This window comes from Cricetulus griseus, chromosome 2, assembly GCF_003668045.3.
Source record: "Cricetulus griseus strain 17A/GY chromosome 2, alternate assembly CriGri-PICRH-1.0, whole genome shotgun sequence".
NCBI lineage: Eukaryota > Metazoa > Chordata > Mammalia > Rodentia > Cricetidae > Cricetulus > Cricetulus griseus.
Window position 1 is genome coordinate 21111324 of NC_048595.1, and position 20383 is coordinate 21131706.

At 48.4% G+C, this 20383-nt stretch overlaps 1 protein-coding gene across 1 annotated transcript in view; it reads left to right on the forward strand.

Moving 5' to 3' along the window:
* Nucleotides 1-17320, forward strand: part of Oprd1 (opioid receptor delta 1) — a 32101-nt gene extending 14781 nt beyond the window's left edge. Inside the window, exons 2-3 of the mRNA XM_035438903.1 lie at nucleotides 13467-13816; nucleotides 16776-17320. Coding sequence (XP_035294794.1) covers nucleotides 13467-13816; nucleotides 16776-17320 — 895 coding nt within the window. The remainder of the gene's footprint in view (nucleotides 1-13466; nucleotides 13817-16775) is intronic.
* The last annotated feature ends 3063 nt before the right edge of the window (nucleotides 17321-20383 follow it).

A 20383-nucleotide genomic window follows, 5' to 3' on the forward strand; every position in this document is an offset into this window, starting at 1 on the left:
GCTAAGAGCTTGGAGCTCTGCTGGAGACCCTGGAGTCCTGGACAAGACCTTGGATTTTCGCTGAGCCTTAGCTTCCAAAAGGGTGGCTCCCAGAGATCAGGAAACTGTTTCTGTTTGGCCTTGTACAGCCTCTCCAGGCCTCACTGTTACCATCTGTAAAGTCCCTGAGATCAGAGCCTGCTCCAGTCTGAAGATCAGATACACAAGGCCCTGTGTCCATAGTTGTCTGAGTTCTGAAATCACAAGTTCAAAGTCTAGGAGCTAACAGGGCCATGCCCTCTGCAACCCCATCCATTGGGAGGAATCTTTCCTTGAGATATGGTTCCTGGAATCTCAAAGTCAGAAGGAGTGTTCCAAGTAGGGAATTCCTGGTGCTCCAGACAATCTTTGTTCAGTGACAGGGGCTTCAGGCATTGCTGGGGTTTGGCCGGTATCAGTCCCACGCAACAGAAGCCATCTATTCCAGGCTGATGTCTTTGGGGCTGCAATCGGAGCCAGCCGAACAGCCCCGGGTCCATCCCTGAGAGGGAGAGTGTGGACTGGGAAACTCCTAGCTACCCAACGGCGATAAAGACTCTAAAGACTCGACAGAGGCATCTTGTCATCTCAGGAGGGCTCTCCGTCCATGCTGGAGACTGGAGTCCGTGATTTATTCAAGCATCCTCTTAAATAGCTTTCCAACTGTGGGGGTGAGATCAGAAGACATCTATTATCATGTATAAAGCTGATATCAAATATTTCCTTTAATCCTAGAGGCACCCCTAAAACTTCATGTCCTCACCAGCCTCTCACCAGTCCCTAGGCACATATAAGCCCTCAGAATAGGTGTGGGCCCACCCAGGGCCTAGGTCTATAGTTATGCAAACTAGGGGGCGTTCTCTATTGAGGCCAAGCCATCTGGTGGTAACCAGCAGCCATCTAAAACACAATGTGACATTTGAGCTGCTGGGATAGAACTTGAGGCCTACACCCCAAAATATTGACTATAATATTTTTGGGTCCTGACAAAGCATCCCTCAGCTGTGCCTGCATCACCCCCACTATAGCTTCCATCTTTACGTGGTTGCTTCCTCCCTGTGTCTCACAGGAGGACACTTGAAGTTTGTTCCCATCCTTGGAATTCAGGGACTCACAACTTAGGGTGCTTCACTTCATCTGCAAATACCCTTTCCCCAGTAATCTCACATTTACAACGACTGGGGTTGGGACATAAATGAGTCTTTTAGGGGACTGTCTTAGCTAGGGTTTCAGTTGCTGTGAAAAGACACCATGATGGCAACTCTTATAAAATAAATATTTAAGTGGGCTTCTTAAAGTTTCATCATGTTGGGGAGCATGGTGGCATGCAGGCAGACTTGGTGCTGGAATAATGGCTGAGAGCCCTACAGGAAGTTGACTGCCTGTCACACTGGGTGAAGCTGAAGCAAAGGAGACCTCAAAGCCCACCCCCACAGTGACACACTTCCTCCAACAAGACGGCGCCCACTCAAACAAGGCCACATCCCCTAATTTTGTCACTCCCTATGAGACTATGGGGCCCAATTCAAACCGCCACAGGGGCCCTACTGCAATGAATCTCACATGGCAGAAGCACTCAGTTCTCAGTCAGCATCATGGAAGTACAGGGAATGAGGAATTTCTGGAGAAGTCAGACTTCAATCCATGATTCCATGAGTAGACCCAGGAAGAATATTGGCAGATAGAAGAGAAGTTGTTTTTCTTCTTATGTGGTGCTGGGGAGGATCCCTCATGCTGGGGTGGGGGTGGGGTCTGCCTTTGAAGCCAGGCAGTTGCTAGGCCCTAAGAGAGAACTCACTTGCTTATCCTATGAGGCATCCCAACAGTGGGATGGAGTGCCCCCACCCCGTTCCTGTACAGAACCCATCGGGAACACCAGGTGTTCCCACTTTGACTATTCCTCTGGCTCTGAGGTTCCAGGAACTTTATCCTGAGGATGTCATCTGTTAGTTGTGTCCACAGAGGTTCTGTCTCAGCATTATTTGTGGTAACAGGAGAGGGGACACAACATTCCCAGTCTTCAATGGAGGATTTCCAACTGACTTTATTTAGAACTCATAGGTGAAACTAGTTCAGCCCCAGTCTAGTCTGTCTGTCTTTGTTCATTTATTAAGACAGGATCTCAGCTGGGTGCTGGTACATGATTTTAACACCAGCACTCAGGAGGCAGAGGCAGGAGATCTTTGGAGGCCAGCCTGGTCTACAGAGCAAGTTCCAGGACATCCAGAGCTACAGAGAAACCTTATCTCAAAAAAACAAAACAAAACAAAAAATAACAAAAAACCAACCAACCAGACAAGCAAACAAAAAACCAGGATCTCATACATTTAACCTCCTCAAACTCCCTAAGTAGTTGAGGAAGGCTCTAAACTTGTGACCATTTTACCTCTACTGCCCGAGTGCTAGGACTACAGGCCTGCACCATCACGCCCGACTTGTTCAGTCTGGGAGCTTGAACCCAAGGCTTTGGCATGATAGGCAAACACTCTACCAGCATACTTCATTTTGGGACAGAGTCCCACTATGCAGCATCACCCTGGCCTTTAACTCACGATCTTCCTGCTTCAACTGCAAGTGTTGAGATTACAGGTATGTACTGTCAGGCATGGACCTCTGTATGGTTTTATAAGTTTTCTTTTTATGTGTTTATATTAATGGGGCTGGAGAGATTATTCAGCAGTTAAGAACACTGGCTGCTCTTCCAGAGGACCCAGGTTCCATTTCTTTCTAGCATCTATGAGATGTTCTGTAACTCCAGTTCTGGGAAGGTGATTCCCCTTTCTGGCCTCTTCAGGTACCAGGCACACAAGTGTTACATAGACATACATGCAGGCAAAACATTCATACACATAAAAGGGGGCGGGGATGGAGAAATGGCTCAGCAGTTAAGAGCACTGACTGCTCTTCCAGAGGCCCTGAGTTCAATTCCCAGCAACCACATGGTAGCTCACAACCATCTGTAGTGAGACCTGGTGCCCTCTTCTGACCTGCAGGCATACATGCAGGCAGAGTGCTGTACATAATAAATAAATAATTTTTTTTTCAAGACAGGCTTTCTCTGTGGCTTTGGAGGCTGTCCTGGAACTAGCTCTTGTAGACCAGGCTGGTCTCGAGCTCACAGAGATCCCGCCTGCCTCTGCCTCCCAAGTGCTGGGATTAAAGGCGTGCGCCATCAATGCCCAACTAATAAATAAATCTTAAAAAAAAAAAGGAAGGAAGAGGAGTATAGTACAGAGACCTAGTGGATTCCTAATAATAACTATTATTTATCTAATATTCACTCTCTGGCCCTGTGCAGAGGTCTCTGGCCTTGATGACCTCTGGACTGTAAAGCAACCACCAAAAATTGTATTAATTTGTATATGAATACAGAAAGATGGCCACAGCATATTGTTGAGAGGTTGTAACTGTCTTGCAGCATGCTCCCTTTCATGGAACATGGTGTTTATGTGTTGGCGCTGCAGGAAGGCTCTCTACAGTGGTAACACTGCTTTTCATACCTTCCTTAGGATATGAATCTGTGTTTGAATATTCTCCAGTAAACAGCTGTTATATCCTACAGCTAAAAAAGCATTTAGGAGGAGTATTAGTTGTAAATACTTCAGTGATCCACAGCGGGTTTGGTTGGGGGTGCTTCATGCAGACTGACACCTCCATGTTGAGTTTGCATCCTGAGGTCCCACAAGGTCGATTGGACGGTTGACGCTGCTGTTGGTTTTAGGTCTCATGCCCCTGTTTTGGAGAAAAACATCTTCATTACCACCTCCATTTTGTTAAAATCAAATTAGGTCCCTTGGATAAACAAGTGAGATTTCACCAGGCAGTGGTGGAGCAGGCTTTTAATCCCAACACTTGGGAGGCAGAGGCAGGTGGATCTCTGTGAGTTCGAGACCAGTTGGAACAAGAGCTAGTTCCAGGACAGCCTCCAAAGCCACAGAGAAACCCTGCCTCAACCCCCTCCAAAAAAAAAAAAAAAAACTAACAAAAAAAACAAGTGAAGATTTCTCTCGCCACCTGCAGGCCTGACTCACTTTTGACTCAGGCAAAGAGGGCATCCTTTCAGGGGACTTGGGGAGGTCCAAGATGAGCAGGAAGGAGGAGGGCTGAAGAAGGAAGAGAGACCCTGATTTGAGCCTTTGGCTTCTTGCTTCCGAAGATCAACGTACCTTGACATCTTCCCACTGGTACCCACCAATGGATGCCACGTGTCATTGAACCCTTCCTTACCCAGACTGCTGGGGTCATCGGGGAGAAGGTCACAGTGCCTGCCAGATGTGACAGACATCTTTATATACACTTATTCCACAGAGGGTCCTGAGCAGCTGCTAGTGTTGCTGTAGGCAGCAGGCTTTTAGGAGAGTGAGACAAATATTTTCCCTGCTCTTGGAATCTTATATTTAGTTGATAATGAGCATATGAGGGACACACACAGTGTGCTGAGTGCACAGGGGAGGAGAAGCTACAGCCTGAGTCCAGAGGAAACACCAGCCTGCGGGTAGAGCAGTAGGATCTCACCACACCTCTTCTTCCTGACTGTGACCTCGACAAGTTCATTACCTCATTTGATAAATTGAGGTCTGTAATTGCTGTCTACCCCATGGGGTGCTATAGAGATTAAGCAATGTAAATGGCTTGTCTGTGTACCTGGCACACAGTGAACGTTCAAGAGTTGTTTATTATCTTTTGAAACAAACCGAGGCAGAGGCACTGTCACTGCCCAGAAACCTCAGACAGAGGTGAATTTGTGTCCTGAGTGGACCTTTTCCTCCTTGCCCCCTGCCTGGGCTTGTCACTGTGCCTGTGTTATTATTAATAAGTCTTTTCATACCTAAGCACCTGAACTGTGAGCAGGTTATCTCCGATTACCCAGAGGGGTCTGGAATATATGAAAACCAGCGAAGCCCAGAACCATTACCAGAGTGATGGGACAAAGTGAACATGGGAAAACAAGGGAGCCATGGGGCAGTGAATTTGAGCTAGCGCTCTGGGGACCATCTAGACCTGAGTCTGCCTTCTCTCACCGTCCCTTTCCTAAACCCTACATCTTTGAGATCTGCATAGCTCATCAGTGGAAAGAGAATTTTCTTTTGTTCTTTCCCTTTTGGGGGGCTGGGCAGGGTTTCACTCCGTAGCCCAGGCTGGCCTTAAAACTCTTGACAATCCTCCTGCTTCAGTCTCCCAAGTACCAGAATTACAGGCATGTACCGCCAACCCAGTAAGATGGTATTAACCCAAGTAAGGAGGAATAGGGATCATGTATTTGCTGCTTTTGGCATAGTGTCTAGCTTGTGAAAGAAAAGGCACTCCAGGAATGTTATTTTATTTATTTATTTATTTATTTATTTATTTATTTATTTATTTATTTATTTTGAGGCAGGGTTTTTCTATGTTGCCTTGGCTGGCCTGAAAGTTGCTTTGTAGATTAGACTGGTCTAAACCCACTGAGAGCTACCTGCTTTTCCCTCTCAAATGCTAGGATTAATGGCATGCGATACTGTGGCCCCTTTCACTCCAAGAATATTGCTTCAAGAAAGCACCAAGCAGTGGTGGTACGCACCTTTGATCCCAGCACTTGAATCTCTGTGAGTTCAAGGCCAGCCTGGTCTACAGAGTAAGTTCCAGGACAGCCAAGGCTACACTGAGAAACGCTGTCTCAAAAACAAACAATTAAAAGAGAGAGAGAATGCAAATAACCCATAAAGTAGTCAGACCAATCCCAAGAATGCCTTGTACTGAGGAGGGTAAGTTTGGACCATCTCTGGGCTCCCAGGATCAAGTGCTTGGTACTCTGACCAGCCACACTGAACTTGCCTGGGGAGAATCCTTCTTTAGATTCAGTGCTCACGAGCAGCAGGGTTTCTCTGTAGTTTTGGAGCCCATTCTGGAACTCATTCTGTAGACCAGGCTGGCCACAGAGATCATCCACCTGCCTCTGCCTCCAGAGTGCTGGAATTAAAGGTGTGCGTCACACTGCCCCACAAGGGCAGGTTTTGAGCAGAGGAAGACCAGCTCCTCAGACTCACCGACCATGTATGGAGCCACTGTGGCTCTGGTTGTACGGATGAGCAGAGAGGTCCCCTCACGGAGCACACCCAGTCTCTATCTGAGGAAGGAAAGAATAGAAGTGGCACCTATCCTCCCAAGTTAGGCGGGTCTGACAGAAGAGTGAATGAGTTCCGGGCTCGGGAGGGAAGGTGTTCGGGCCCTTGGTGTTTTAAGAAGAGGAAGAATGCTGAGCTGGCTGTTCTGGGGCAAGCACCCAGGCAGCTACATAATTCAAGATGAGCTAATGGGGATTTTTGGCTTGGGGAAAAAAAAAATTTCCTAAAAGCACTGAAGAGTCGATAATGGTTCAGACAGAGCTTTCTCTGGGTCTGGCCCAACAGGTAGTATTTTTTGTTTTCCAGTGCTGAGGATAAGGCCAGAGTTCTTGTGCATGCTAAGTAGACTCCTTACCACTGAGCCACTCCCAGCCCCGCAGTGAAAGACGCCACCATCGATCTTCTGTTGCTGACTCAGTGCCTCGAAACCACGTGGAGAAGGCCAGGGAGCTGGTTCAGTAGTAAAGAGACAGAGGACCCAAGTTCAGTTCCCAAGCCTGGCAGCTGCCTAGAACTCCAACTCTAGGGAATCTGATGCCTTCTGGCCTCCTCGGTACTGCATGTATGTATGCCTGTATGTATGCATGATATATATGTATGCATGCATGTATGTATGTATGTATATGTCTTTTTTTTTTTTTAAATCCAAGTGGATAAGCAGAGAGACTTCAGTTTATAATAGGGGACGGAAGGGGGTGGTGTGGCAAAGTGGTTAGCAGGTGCTGGCACTAGACTGCCAGAGTTAAATGCCCTCTTGATGTGCTAACTGTGCATGATCAGGAGAAGTCGCCTCACCGCTATGCTTCAGTTTTTCTTCTCTGGAAGAGGTCAACACACATTTCAGAAGGTTCTAAGTGATCGACAGAGACATAACAAGTTGAGCAGGGTGAGGTGTGGGATTGATGGGGTAGGAGGTTGGTTGTCACCAGAAGTATTAGTAAGAAAGACCCTGACTGCCCCCCACCCGCAACGCACCTTACACAGCCAGGTGATCAACCCTGCGCTCTACAAGACAGCAGGGCTTTGCCCCTGGAGGCGCTCTTGACCCGGGGTCAGCAAACACAGGGCCAGAATGAAAAGCCAAATGGAAACAGGAGGAGCCTATAAGCGCCTTCCCCAGTTCTGTAGCCACAAGTTCCCAACACAGGTGGGAAAGCAGAGAACTTTTGAAACTAATTCCTTTTCCTTTTCCTTTTCCTTTTTTTTTTCTTTCTCTGAGACAGGGTCCCATGAAGCCCAGGCTGGCCTCATATGCACTATATAGCAGGGGATGACTTTGAACTCCTGATCTTTCTGCCACTACCTCCAAAGCCTCTGTGCCCAGTTCTAGAAACTGAAATTTACATGTCCTCAGTGTGAAAGTCCCCTTGCAACCAGCCTCGCCCCGACTAGTTTTCAGGGCTGTCACACAAATCCCCACGTACACAGCTGCCGGTTTATTATTCGGGCTTCTGCTCAGTGACTGAATTTTAGTTGCATCTCACCAGACAGGAACTCTCCAGGATAAAAAAAGATGCCAAAGCAGGCAGACCAGCTAAGATAGTGAAGTAAGTTGACAATGCAGAGCGGGAGAAAACATAAAACAAAAACTGGCCATGTGTTGGTGGCGCATGCCTTTAATCCCAGCACTGGGAAGGCAGGGGTAGGTGGATCTCTGTGAGTTCGAGGCCAGCCTGGTCTACAAGAGCTAGTTCCAGGACAGCCTCCAAAGCCACAGAGAAACCCTGTCTCGAAAAACCAAAAAAAAAAAAAAAAAAAAAAACAAAAAAAAAAGGAAGGAAGGAAGAAGAAAGAAAACAAGTTAGAAGATTGATGCAGGAGGCCTATTTTATACAGAAAGATATATGAATCTGCAGACTGAAAATGAAAAAGTCACCCCAAAGCACTCTGTCACCAAACAGCAGACTACTAAGCTTAAAGGGAACATTCTAGGAGTTTTAGGGTAAGGGGAACAGATAACACCAGGAATCAGAATGGCTTTAGTACTTCCAGATACTACAAGGTAGCTGATGAGGGGACCATGTCCTCAACGTTCCGATGGGAAATTATTTGTACCTACGATCATATTTGTATTCAAAGGATGTAGAAGTCAACATAAAGACAATTTCGGGTGACTTGGTAAAAACTTTGCCCCCTAGAAGCCTTTTCTCAGGAAGTGGCTACAATATGTGCTCCACTGAAATGAGGGCATGAATCCAGATACAGGGAAACTTTGAAAGCAGGAAATCAGAATTGCAAATAGAGAATCATTTTACAGGTATGACCAAGTTTAGCAAGATGCACGTAGAAACAAACGGAAAAAAAAAAAAAAAAAAAAACCAGGAGCATTTAAAGCCTGGAACAGAGAGGCAGACCTGTCACCCCAGCACTCGGGGAGTGGAGGCAGGAGGATCAGGAGTTCAAGGTCACCGTCAGCTACATCAAGTTCCAGGTCAGCCCAGACCAGAATGTGCTTTCAAAAATTCAAACTAAATAAAGACAATGACAAAAAAAGAGGCAGCTAACTTTAGGGAAGAAAAATCTGCACAAGGATGTAAATGTCCGTAGGATGTACTCTTTGATTCAGAAGTAGACCGATAACTGTAAGAAGAATGTCAGCCCCAGGCTGCTGAGATGGCCCAGCAAGTAAAGTGCTTACTGCCATGCCTGACAGCCTCCACATCAGCAGAGTATCGAGAGAGAGAGAGAGAGAGAGAAAGAGAGAGAGAGAGAGAGAGAATACCATAAAAAGTTCTGAAAAAGTCTGTTCAGCTTCACACAGACCTCACATTCTATGAAACTGTACATGAAGCATGAACTTTCAATGAGTACAGCCACTAAGATTCTGGGATTGTCATTAGTCTTGTTTGTTTGTTTGTCTTTTTTGAAGCAGTGTTTTTCTGTGGCTTTGGAGGCTGTCCTGGAACTAGCTCTGTAGACCAGGCTGGTCTCGAACTCACAGAGATCCGCCTGCCTCTGCCTCCCAAGTGCTGGGATTAAAGGCCTGTGCCACCACCGCTTGGCCGATTGTCATTGTCTTGCTTAACCAAATGCAAACTCCAAGAAGTATTGTCTAAAACTGACAAATGAAGAGAAAGCCTTCTAGGTGTATTCTTCTACATTTTTACTTTATATTTTATTTTATGTGTTTGGGTGTTTTGCCTGCATGCATTCTTTGTACAATGTGTATGCAGTACCCGTGGAGGTCAGAAGAGGGAATCAGATCTCTCTGGAACTGGAGTTACAGATAGTGAGCTAGCATGTAGGCGCTGGGAAACTGAACCTCTTGAAGAGTAGTCAGTTTGCTGCACTGCTGAGCCATCTCTCTAGCCCCAGGATATTAAAAAATTTTTTTTTACTACATATATTTATTTGTGTATGGGTGAGGGACATAGGTGCCATGGTGTGTCTGAGAAAGTCAGAGGGCAACTTGTGGAGGTCAATTTTCACCTTCTCTGTGTGGGTCCTGGGGATGGAACTCAGAATTTGAGACCTAATAATCAGGAGAACAGATGAGGCATTCACCATGGTTGCTTGTGGGAGCAGGACTGAGGAGATGGGGTCAATGGAGGAATGCGTTTACACTCTGTGTTACATTGGCAGGAATACAATTGTATTACCCTCCCCCCCCCTTTTTTTTTTTTTTGAGACAGGGTTTCTCTGTAGCTTTGGAGCCAGTCCTAAAACTCGATCTGTAGATCAGGCTAGCCTCGAACTTATAGAGATCTGCCTGCCTCTGCCTCCCAAGTGCTGGGATTAAAGGTGTGCACCACCACTGCCTGACCAATTTTATACTCTTGATACTTGTAGTTTGGAAATTTGTCCATCAGACCAATATAGAGGTGTGTCTCGGAAAAAACAACTTGCTAGACAGCCGGGCTGAGGAATACAGACGTGACCAGATGTAGGAAGGCGTGCCGGTCTGAGGGGATAGTGGTGGGGACTGTGAAAGTTCACATAGTGTGTAACTGCCTTCAGAGGGGACAAACTGAGTCCTGTGGATAGTGAACTTGAAGAAGAGAGGCTGGGACCCGAGATCACGAGAGAGTGCATGAGCCCTGGAATAAGACCTGTGTCTGAGGGAGCCTGCTGCTTCCAGGGAATAAAATGGTCCAAGTCCTCTAACTCGGGGAGTATAGAGAGGTCAGAGTCCTAGGAGTAAAGAGAGTTCCGTCAGTGAGAGCGTGAGGCAGTGCTGAGTGCTAGAAAGAAAGAAGCAGCCCAAGAGAAGGTGATGGGAGTGGGCCTCTCGGGAGAGGCAATGTCTGAGAAGAGACAAGCGATGCAAACTTTGGCAGTAAGTCCAGAAGTCCTGAGGAGGGCTGGGCTTGACATGTTTGAGGAATTGCAGAAAGGCCAGCATGGTGGAGGACATTAGTCAAAAAGTAGGTTTGGAGAGCCTGGGCCCCAGAGTTAAGGTTGGAGTCAACTTATGGAACATAGAGGTTGCTTTGGGGAGATCCCGGGGGTTGAGAGCAGAAATAGGTACAATTTGTTTTGTGGCTGGAGCAGTGGCCTAAGGAGGTCATCATGGCAGGGGGTGATTACAGAGGACAAGAGAGAGAGAGGCCCTTCAGCCCAACATGGACCAGACCCAGCAGCCTCCGCTCCCGCTCACCGGCAGCCCAGCCCCCTCTTGGGATGGAAGGATCTGTCACAAATCAAAATAGCAGGCAAAGAACAGCCTCGAATTGTTCTGTGTAAGAGCAGAGAAATTAGACGAGTCAGCTGTGGGCTCGAGACCGCCTCCCACACAGCTGTGATCCGCACCCCGATGAAGACACACTTCCGGAGACTCGCAATTCTGCTGGCTCCGAGCAAAAAGTTTTGCTGCTCCAGACCCAGAGCAAATAGTAGTTATTTTGGGACAGACGCTGGTCTTGGAGGACAATGAGGTAGTCTTTTACCCCCCCCCAAACCCTCTCATCTATCATGGAAAAGTTTTAACAGATGAAAGTTTGGTTAGTCCTTCAGAAACACCAAGTGCCAAAACTGGGCCTGGTGAGCACATGCATGCCTTTAATCCCAGCACTTGAGAGGCAGAGATAGGCCAATCTCTGTGAGTTAGAGGCCAGCCTGGACTATAGAGTGAGTTCCAGGACAGACAGGGTTCAAAAAACAAACAAGAAAGAGTTCAAGGTTATCCTTGGCTATATAATGAGCTTGAAGCTAACCAGGGCTACTTGAATCCTTATCTGAAGTCCTTCTGCCCCAGCCACCCTCCCACCCCCCAAAAAAAAGAAAAAAGAAAAAGATACAGAGACCAAAGACTTTCTTCACATTTTCATGAGGAATCTAGACTCCTGAACCCAACCTCTGATCTGCCTGATTCTTTCTATCTGTCTGTCTATCTATCTATCTATCTATCTATCTATCTATCTATCTATCTATCTATCTATCTATTTGTTTATTTTTGTGGTGCTGGGATCCAACCAGGCACTCACGGTACCAGTAAGCTATCCTGCAGCCCAGGTCTGCTAAATGCAGTCTCTGGAATTGGGGCTTTTAATCTCCATTCTTAATGCACACACTTCTACCCCGAGCAGTTATCTGAATGCAAGCCTAAGATCCGCTTTAGTCACACCCTGAAGCCCATTGTGGGAGAGACAGAGAAATGAAAACACACAGAAACAGCATAACTCACCTGAGATCACACAACCACAGCACAGCGCCAAGGTGAGAGCCACCTGCATGCTCTCCTGTCAAGTGTCTTGCTCTTCTCTTTTAGTGTCTTTCTGTTACCCGGGGTGAGGGTGCTCAATAGTGTTTTTATTTTGTTTTGTTGGGAGAGGGTCTCATGTAGCCCAGACTGGCCTTGAGTCCTCTATGTAGCCAAGAATAACCTTGAACTCTTAATCTTCCTACTGCCGTATTATCCAAATATGCTGCGATTACAGGTGTGTACCACCATACCCAAAGATTTTGTTTGTTTGTTTTTCTAAGACAGGGTCTCGCTATGAAGCCCATGCTAGCCTCAAACTTGTAATCCCCTTACCTCAATTGCCCCTCCATCTAGCTTCCGAAGTTGGGCTCTGCCTTTAGGAAATTACTTTCCCTACTCTCAGGGCTCTTCGAGCTATAACCTGACACATGAGAAATTGCTTATATCAGCCTGCTCTTTCCTTTCTTACCATTCCAAGGTGTGAGAGAGATTCTTACCTTGCCCCACTGTGGCTGTGTTTTTATGATTATGCTGCTGCTCTGGGACAGTTTCCTCTGTGCCACCCTGTACCCAGCTCAGGCCCTGTATGTAAGGGACCATGACTGTGTGTGCTGACCACGCAAGGCCAGCTGCTTTGTGGATTGCTGTATACAGTGTGGAGCATGCTCGGAGTGGGAGTGTTAGGGGCAGCTTGGTTACACACTTCTGGCCTGATACCCGGGCTAGATTTGTGACAATGAGTGTGGCTCCCCTTCCTCACAGCACAGGGACAGGAAAGGGTATGAACCATGGTATTCACAGCAGGATGGGACTAGTTGTGGGGGTTAGGAAGCCTGGATGGAACCAAAAAAGGAACAGAAGCCCTGGGCTACCACAGAGGACATTTCAAGGGTCTCCGTAAGGTCCCAGCAGAGTCCCTCCCTCAGAACTGGTCAATCATATGCCCCAAGACCAGGTAAACGGCTAACTCCCAACTTCATTCTGTATAGATGAAGACTAGCATTCTGAGGCTGGTGAGAATGGACCCCCTACGTTGTTCTCTGACCACTGCTGGGCAAGCCCTCTGGCGGCTGAGTTACACCCTGTCTTTGTCCTGAGTGTATGATCCTTGGGCTCAGGGTTACATCTCTGTCATCTCACTAAGTTTTCACAACCGTAAACACATTACATCCCCTGACCCCTTCCTTCCTTTTTTCCCCTTTTTTGGAGACAAGATGTCATTCATTGTGAGATTCCTCCTGGAGCTGGGGTTATTGGTAGTTGTAAGCCACGTGATCTGGGTGCTGGGAATCAAACTCAGGTCCTCAAGGCACATTCATTGTTTTTATGTAGCTCAAGTTGGCCTTGAACTCATAATCTTACTGCTTCAGCCTCTCCAGTGCTGGGATCATAGGCTCCAGAGAGATCCTTACCCATCTGCTTCTCAGAGGAGAGATGGTCAACTGGGTAGTTCAGGCTTCAATCCCACCTTGGCTCCCAACCTTTTAACTTTTTTCTTTTTTTTTTGAGAAAGGGCCTCATGAAGCCCAGGCTGGTCCTCAATTCCCAGTCCTGATGGGTTAGCCTCCTGAGTGCCGGGATTGCAAGCATTGACACCACACTGGTCCTGCCCTTTGTGGATCTTTTGACCAATTCCCTTTACTCCCCCAGTTTAATGGAAATTGAAATCCGTGAAGTCGATTGTTGTTTGCGCTCTTCCTTCTAAGGTATACTAAGCTGAAGACCGCCACCAACATCTACATCTTCAACCTCGCCTTGGCCGATGCTCTGGCCACCAGCACGCTGCCCTTCCAGAGTGCCAAGTACCTGATGGAAACGTGGCCCTTCGGAGAGCTCCTGTGCAAGGCGGTGCTGTCCATTGACTACTACAACATGTTCACCAGCATATTTACGCTCACCATGATGAGTGTGGACCGCTACATTGCCGTCTGCCACCCCGTCAAGGCCTTGGACTTCCGGACGCCTGCCAAGGCCAAGCTGATCAACATATGCATCTGGGTCCTGGCTTCAGGTGTTGGGGTCCCCATCATGGTCATGGCGGTGACTCAACCCCGGGGTGAGTGCCAGAGGAAGCTGCCGCATGGGTCTCAGCCTGACCACCTATTGGCCTCTGTGGATTTCCAAGTGGGCGTGGCTACCAGTGCTGTGTGGGTTACAGAACAATGGATGGAGTGGATTGGCTGGTGGGGTGGAGAGTCAGCCAATCGGGAGTGTGGGTGATAGGTCGCTGGCCAAAAGGAATTTATAATAGGCTTGTGGACTGGCTGGCTAGGACTGCAGATTAAAAGGACATGGATAAATGACCAAGGTGTGACTGTCACTGACCAGTGAGCAGCAGAGGCTACAGAATCTGTAGACTCATGCTAAACTCCTTTTGTCACATTTTGAAAACCACTGGAGGGATTGACGAGATGGCTCAGTGGTTAAGAGCGCATACTGCTTCTTCATGAAGACCTGAGTTGATTCCCAGCACCCACACCAGGTGGCTTACAACTGCCTGAAAGGGGATCTCACACCTCTGACCTCTGTGGGCACTTGCAATTCATGTGCATATCCCCTCCCTCCATACACACAATTAAAATAATAAGAAGAGAAATAGAAAAGAAAACCACTGGAAGTTGGGTATATAATAATACAGGGCTCTAACCCTGACACTCAGGAGCTTGAGGCAGGAAGGTCTTGAGAGACCAGCCTGGGAGATGTAGTGAGAACCTGGAGAGAGGGACTCCATGGGAGGATGTGCTTCAGTTCATAAAGTGCCTGGCCAGCATCACTCTACGAGCCCTGGAATCAATCCCCAGCACTCATACATCAGGTGCTGCATACCTATAGGGCTTGCAAGAGGATCAGGAGTTCAGGGCTAGCTTTAGCTCTATAATGAGTTTTAGGCCACCCTGGGCTACATAAAACTCTGTCTCAAAAACAAAGAAAAATAAGGAGAAGAAAATACCATTGGCCAAATGATAAAAGTGAAACCTAGAGAATGGCCCACAGGGAGTGGTAGACAGGTGCATCTCCTGGGGTATCTTTATTAGTTTCTGTAGCTGCTGTAACAAACATCCCCAAAGTTCAGACAGACAGATGCATCTCCTGGGGTATCTTTATTAGTTTCTGTAGCTGCTGTAACAAACATCCCCAAAGTTCAGACAGACAGGTGCATCTCCTGGGGTATCTTTATTAGTTTCTGTAGCTGCTGTAACAAACATCCCCAAAGTTCAGACAGACAGGTGCATCTCCTGGGGTATCTTTATTAGTTTCTGTAGCTGCTGTAACAAACACCCCCAAAGTTCAGGGACTTAACATGCAAGTTTCCTTCTCAGTCCACTGCAATCCACTGGGTAGGAGGATGGTTTGGGGGTGACCCAGGGAAGGTGCCCAAATCTTCCACAGTTGGTGTCTGGCCAGCACATAAATACAGAAGGGAGTCAGGAGGAATCATAACCACTTTTCAGTGTTGTTGTCCATCCTTCCTAGCGCTGGCTGCTCACATGGCTGCACCATGATGTAAGGAAGGGTGTCTAAACATTGGTAACTGACTTCTGAGCCCTACCTCCTCATAGAGAAGGCAGGACGCCTCTTCCTCTCTCTCTCTCTCATTGGTGCACAATGTGGTGATACTTGTCCATATCCCAGCACACAGGAGACTGAGACAGAAGGACCCTGAATCCAAGGCATAATAAAGGCCACTTTATATTATACATCCAGATCTTGTCTGAAAGAAAAAAAAAAAAGACAGAATCAAGTCAGGTGGTTTAGTTTAAGCCTCCCAGATAGCCACCTGATGAATTTGACCTTTGACCCAAGGCTCCGCCCTCAGGTCTCTCCTTCCGTTTGGTCCCCTGGTAGAAGCCTGTGGAGGCTTGGTTTTCAGGGTAGGAAAGGGGCCGAGGGTTGGTAGGACACTTCTTAGACACCTTGACCCTCACAAGGGCAGAGCCCACAGCACCATTATACAACCTTTGAGCAATTGGTTTTGACTGAGCAGCAGGACCCATTGCTCAATGTCGTCCTTCAGTTTATGCTTCATTAACTGCAGCCTTGCTGGGAGCTGAGCCAAATGGACCTCACTCCTCCACTCCAAACACCCCCCTCCCCCCCCCCCCCGCCCCCCCTATACACACACTGATCCTCCGTCATCCCCAGGGGTCCTGCCAGCCTTAAGTACCACAGACATTTTGTGGCTTTCCAGCCCCTTTCTCATAACTCTCAGACTGCAAGTCTACTGTGTGGCTCCAAGAGATCTTCAGCCTCTTGCCTGAATCAGGACCCTACAGCATCCTCTGAGATGCTCACGTGGCCCAAGCCCCTTCTCCAGGAACAGGAAGGTTCCCTTCCTCTTTCTATGGGCTGGCTGTTGGGAAGGGCTTTGTTGTTTTATTTTACTTTTGGATATATTCTCAATATGTAACTTTGTCTAGCCTTGTACTTGGGATGCTTCTGACTCAGGCTTCTAAGTGGTGGGATTATAGGTTTGTGCTACCTCACCTGTGCTGCTGACATTAGGTGAGATCTGCACATTGTCCTTTAACGGCCACATGGATATGTGGCCCATACACACAGAGAACAAATACATCTAACTCTAACTAAGGAAATGCACATTTAACTATTAGCCCCACCATAAGAAAGTCACTTCCCCAAGGCCATACACATCTGGGCTGGAGTGAGGCCCCTAACTGAACCCAGAGTCTGGTGCATGCACTATAGCAACTGAATTACATTCCCAGCCCTAATTCACCCTCTAAATCAATCGTCAGTACTGATGGACCCACTGGAGCAATTTTGGAAATGGGTAGGGGGTCTGCTGAGTTAACACAATGACTGATATTACTGGGCCAGCATAAATTATTATGAGAGAAGACACAAATGAGGGCCGATTCTGGGGTCTTTATGTGTAAGAAGGAGTTCACCAAGTACAGGCACAGTCTTAGGCGGCAATCCTCTTGAAAGGGGGCAAGCAGAGTCCCTTAGGCACACAAACCTCTGACCCCTGTCTTTCCTTGTTTCCCCGAGCTTAGATGGAGCAGTGGTATGCATGCTCCAGTTCCCGAGCCCCAGCTGGTACTGGGACACGGTGACCAAGATCTGTGTGTTCCTCTTCGCCTTCGTGGTGCCAATCCTCATCATCACCGTGTGCTACGGCCTCATGCTGCTGCGCCTGCGCAGCGTGCGCCTGCTGTCGGGCTCCAAGGAGAAGGACCGAAGCCTGCGGCGCATCACGCGCATGGTGCTGGTGGTGGTGGGCGCCTTCGTGGTGTGCTGGGCGCCCATCCACATCTTCGTCATCGTCTGGACGCTGGTGGACATCAATCGGCGCGACCCACTTGTGGTGGCCGCGCTGCACCTGTGCATTGCGCTGGGCTACGCCAACAGCAGCCTCAACCCTGTGCTCTACGCCTTCCTGGACGAGAACTTCAAGCGCTGCTTCCGCCAGCTTTGTCGCGGGCCCTGCGGCGGCCGCCAGGAACCCGGCAGCCTCCGCCGTACCCGCCAGGCCACCGCGCGTGAGCGCGTCACTGCCTGCACCCCCTCCGACGGCCCTGGCGGTGGCGCTGCCGCCTGACCTGCCCGGCACTGCCCCCTAAGCTCCCCACCCAAGTGAAAGTGACCTGGCGGCCACACCGAGCCTCCGGGGAGGCTCCGGCCACCATCTGGGCAGCTGGAATGGGGCCTGCGCAGAGGGGTGGCCTCCGGTAGGGGCGGGGCCTGGGGGATCCAAGGTTCTGGGTTGGAGGGGTGGGGGTGTCCTGAGTGACACCTGAGGCTCTAAACTAGATCCTTTAGTATAAGGCCTCTCCGAAGGGGCAGAGCTTCAAGCTTTGGGATAGCCTCGGACTCTGGCCTTTTGAATACCCAGTTCCAATCTAAGACCTGAGGATTCCAGCTCTAGAAACCAGGAAGGGCAGTGATGACGGGATCGATGATCTGATGATAGCAGTGAGAGTCTGAGCCTTTGTGGTAGAGGGAGGAGCCTCTTAGGGGAGGTGAAAGGACCAATCAAGCAGTCGGGAAGGGCACTTAAGGGTTTGGTCAGGAGATAAACACCGCCCCCACCTCTCACCCCCCCTCCCCGCATAGGGGAGTGGGCGGAGGTGGGAGCCTCAGTTTGGAGAAGAGTCCAGGCTCTCACCAGGTTCTAACTAACCCGCTAAACTCGTCCAGGCTAGGTCCAATATAACTTCTTTATACAGAGAATACAAGCTGGGCCTAATATGGCAGGTTGGTGTAATTCCAGTCATGCTGGAGGCTGAGGCTGGGAAGTTAAAGGCCAGCCTGGGCAACTTAGTGTCTAAAACTAAAACGTAAAGAGGGCCGGGGGTGTAGTTCAGTGGCAGGGTGTTTGTGGGAGGCTCTAGGATCAATGAGACAAAACAAAAAAACCCTCCAAACTACAGCAAAACCCCTGCAGGGCTGGGGGCAGGTCAGTAGGGCAGAAGCATTGGCTCCTGGATACTGGAACAAGGCCCCCAGAATCAAGTTCTGATGGGATCCTTGAGGCTCAGCAAGGACTGAGACAGTTCCAGGACTCCAATAACACAGTCAGCCTTTGTGTCAAGGAGAGGAAGCAGAGCTAGAATGTTGGCTCAGGGGTTAAGTGCACTTAATTGCTATTGCAGAGCACACAGATTCGATTCTCAGCACCCACATGGTGGCTCATAACCATCTGTAACTCCTGTCCCAGTCAATCTGATGCCCTCTTCTGACCTCTGTGGGCACCAGGCATGAACATGGTGCACATACATACATACATACATACATACATACATACATACATACATACCTTTAGGCCAAACACTCATACACATAAAATAGGTCCTTAAAAACAAAAAACAAAAGTGGAACTGGGCTTGGTGGCTTAGGTCTTTAATCCCAGCACTCCAGAGGCAGAGGCAGGTGGATCTCTGTGAGTTCACATCCAGCTTGGTCTACAGAGTGAATTCCAGGACAGCCAGGGATATATATAGTGAGACCCTGTCCCAAAAACCAAAATTAAACAGAAATGTGTGTTAGGAGAAGAGTAGATAGTGAGGCAGGGGGCCGAGGCTTCTGCTTACAGTTTAAATCATGAAGCCTGATTCAGGTGGATGCTTTTGGGGCTCCCAGGGGTCTCGGGTCTATGGATCAGTACTGGAGCACAGAGACCCACCTTGTCTGAGTACCCTACATGTGGCACCTCAACATGAGCCAGGGGCTGTCAGAATTACCAAGTATTTGGATCCTCGATAAGAGCCTGGGAGAATTTGAGGCCAGCCTGGTCTACAGAGTGAGTGCCCAGACACTCCAAAGCTACACAGAGAAACCCTGTCTCGAAAACCCAAAAATAAATAAATAAAAAAAAAGAACCTGGAAGAAGTCCCCTCCCCTTCCTCCAGCATCTGGCTTCCCATCAGAGAGATGTCTGGTGTCAGTGACTCTCAGGGACTGGAGCTGCCCAAGTAGGACCTAGCTTTGAGGTAAAAAGGCTTTTATAGCAATGATGTCAGCATTGTCCTTTGCTGCCTCTCCGTTTGCCTCCTGGGTCCCTCATCTGCTCTAGCTGCCCCCTTCCAGCTCCAGAGGGTGGACATAGAAACTTACCCAGGCACTCCTAGATCCTAGTTCCCCTGGATGTCATTGTTTGCCTTGTCCCCTGTGCCTCCCCCATTGCCTGAGCAACCTGCCCCTGACTCTGTATTGAAGCAGCCTGCTGACATTCTTGTAAAAACAAATTTAATTCTCTTCCTTTTTTGGGACAGATGGAAAGAAATTGACGCCTTTGTCTCAAACAAAAAAAGAAAGGAGAGAGAGAGACAATATACCTCTTTTCTTTTTGACAGCCATTTCTTTGGAACAAAAGCTAGAGGCTGTCACTCCAGTAGGGACTGAGCAAGCCTTCAGGGAGGCAGGAGCTAGACTAGTGGGAGGTGTCTGTTGATGGACAAAGAACAGTCCTTTCCTCAGTGTAAAGTCCCTAAGAGCCAAGAACCTTGGGATCTCTGTACCTGGGATGTGGTGCAATGGTCACCACTGTCATTAGGCCTGCACAGCCACTGTAGCCTGAAACCTAGCCACATAGCTGACTTTCACCATCCAAATGGACTCTATGACCAGAGATTTCTGTTTGAGCCTGGTGAGGAAGTCATCATGCAGAAGACACTCCCAGACACTTGCTTCTGGAGAGTCCTCCTGTTATATGGGCGGTAGCAGAAGAAGGGACAAATATTCAGGGCAGACTCCAGAAGCAGGTGACACAGGACCTTGGGCTGTGTATCTTCCTGGCAAGGGCTATGACCTTGTGTCCCACCCAGGGCAGAGCTGCTCCAGTCCTCTCATTGCTCTCTCCTGTGGCGGTGAGAACTCACCTTTATTTTATTTTATTTTGAGATAGAGACTCTTGTAGTCCAGGTTAGCCTCGAACTCCTGATCTTCCAGCCAGATCCTCCTGCGTGTTGGTATTACTGGTGTGGTTTTAAAATTTTTTAAACATTGATTGATTGATTGTGTCTGTGTGTGGAGGGTGGTATTGCTCTTGCCACAGTGTACACGAGGAGGTCAGAGGACAATTTGGGAGAGGTTCTTACCTACCATACGAGTTTCAAAGGATTTGAACTCAAGTCATCGGGCTTGACGGCTAGCACCTTTATCC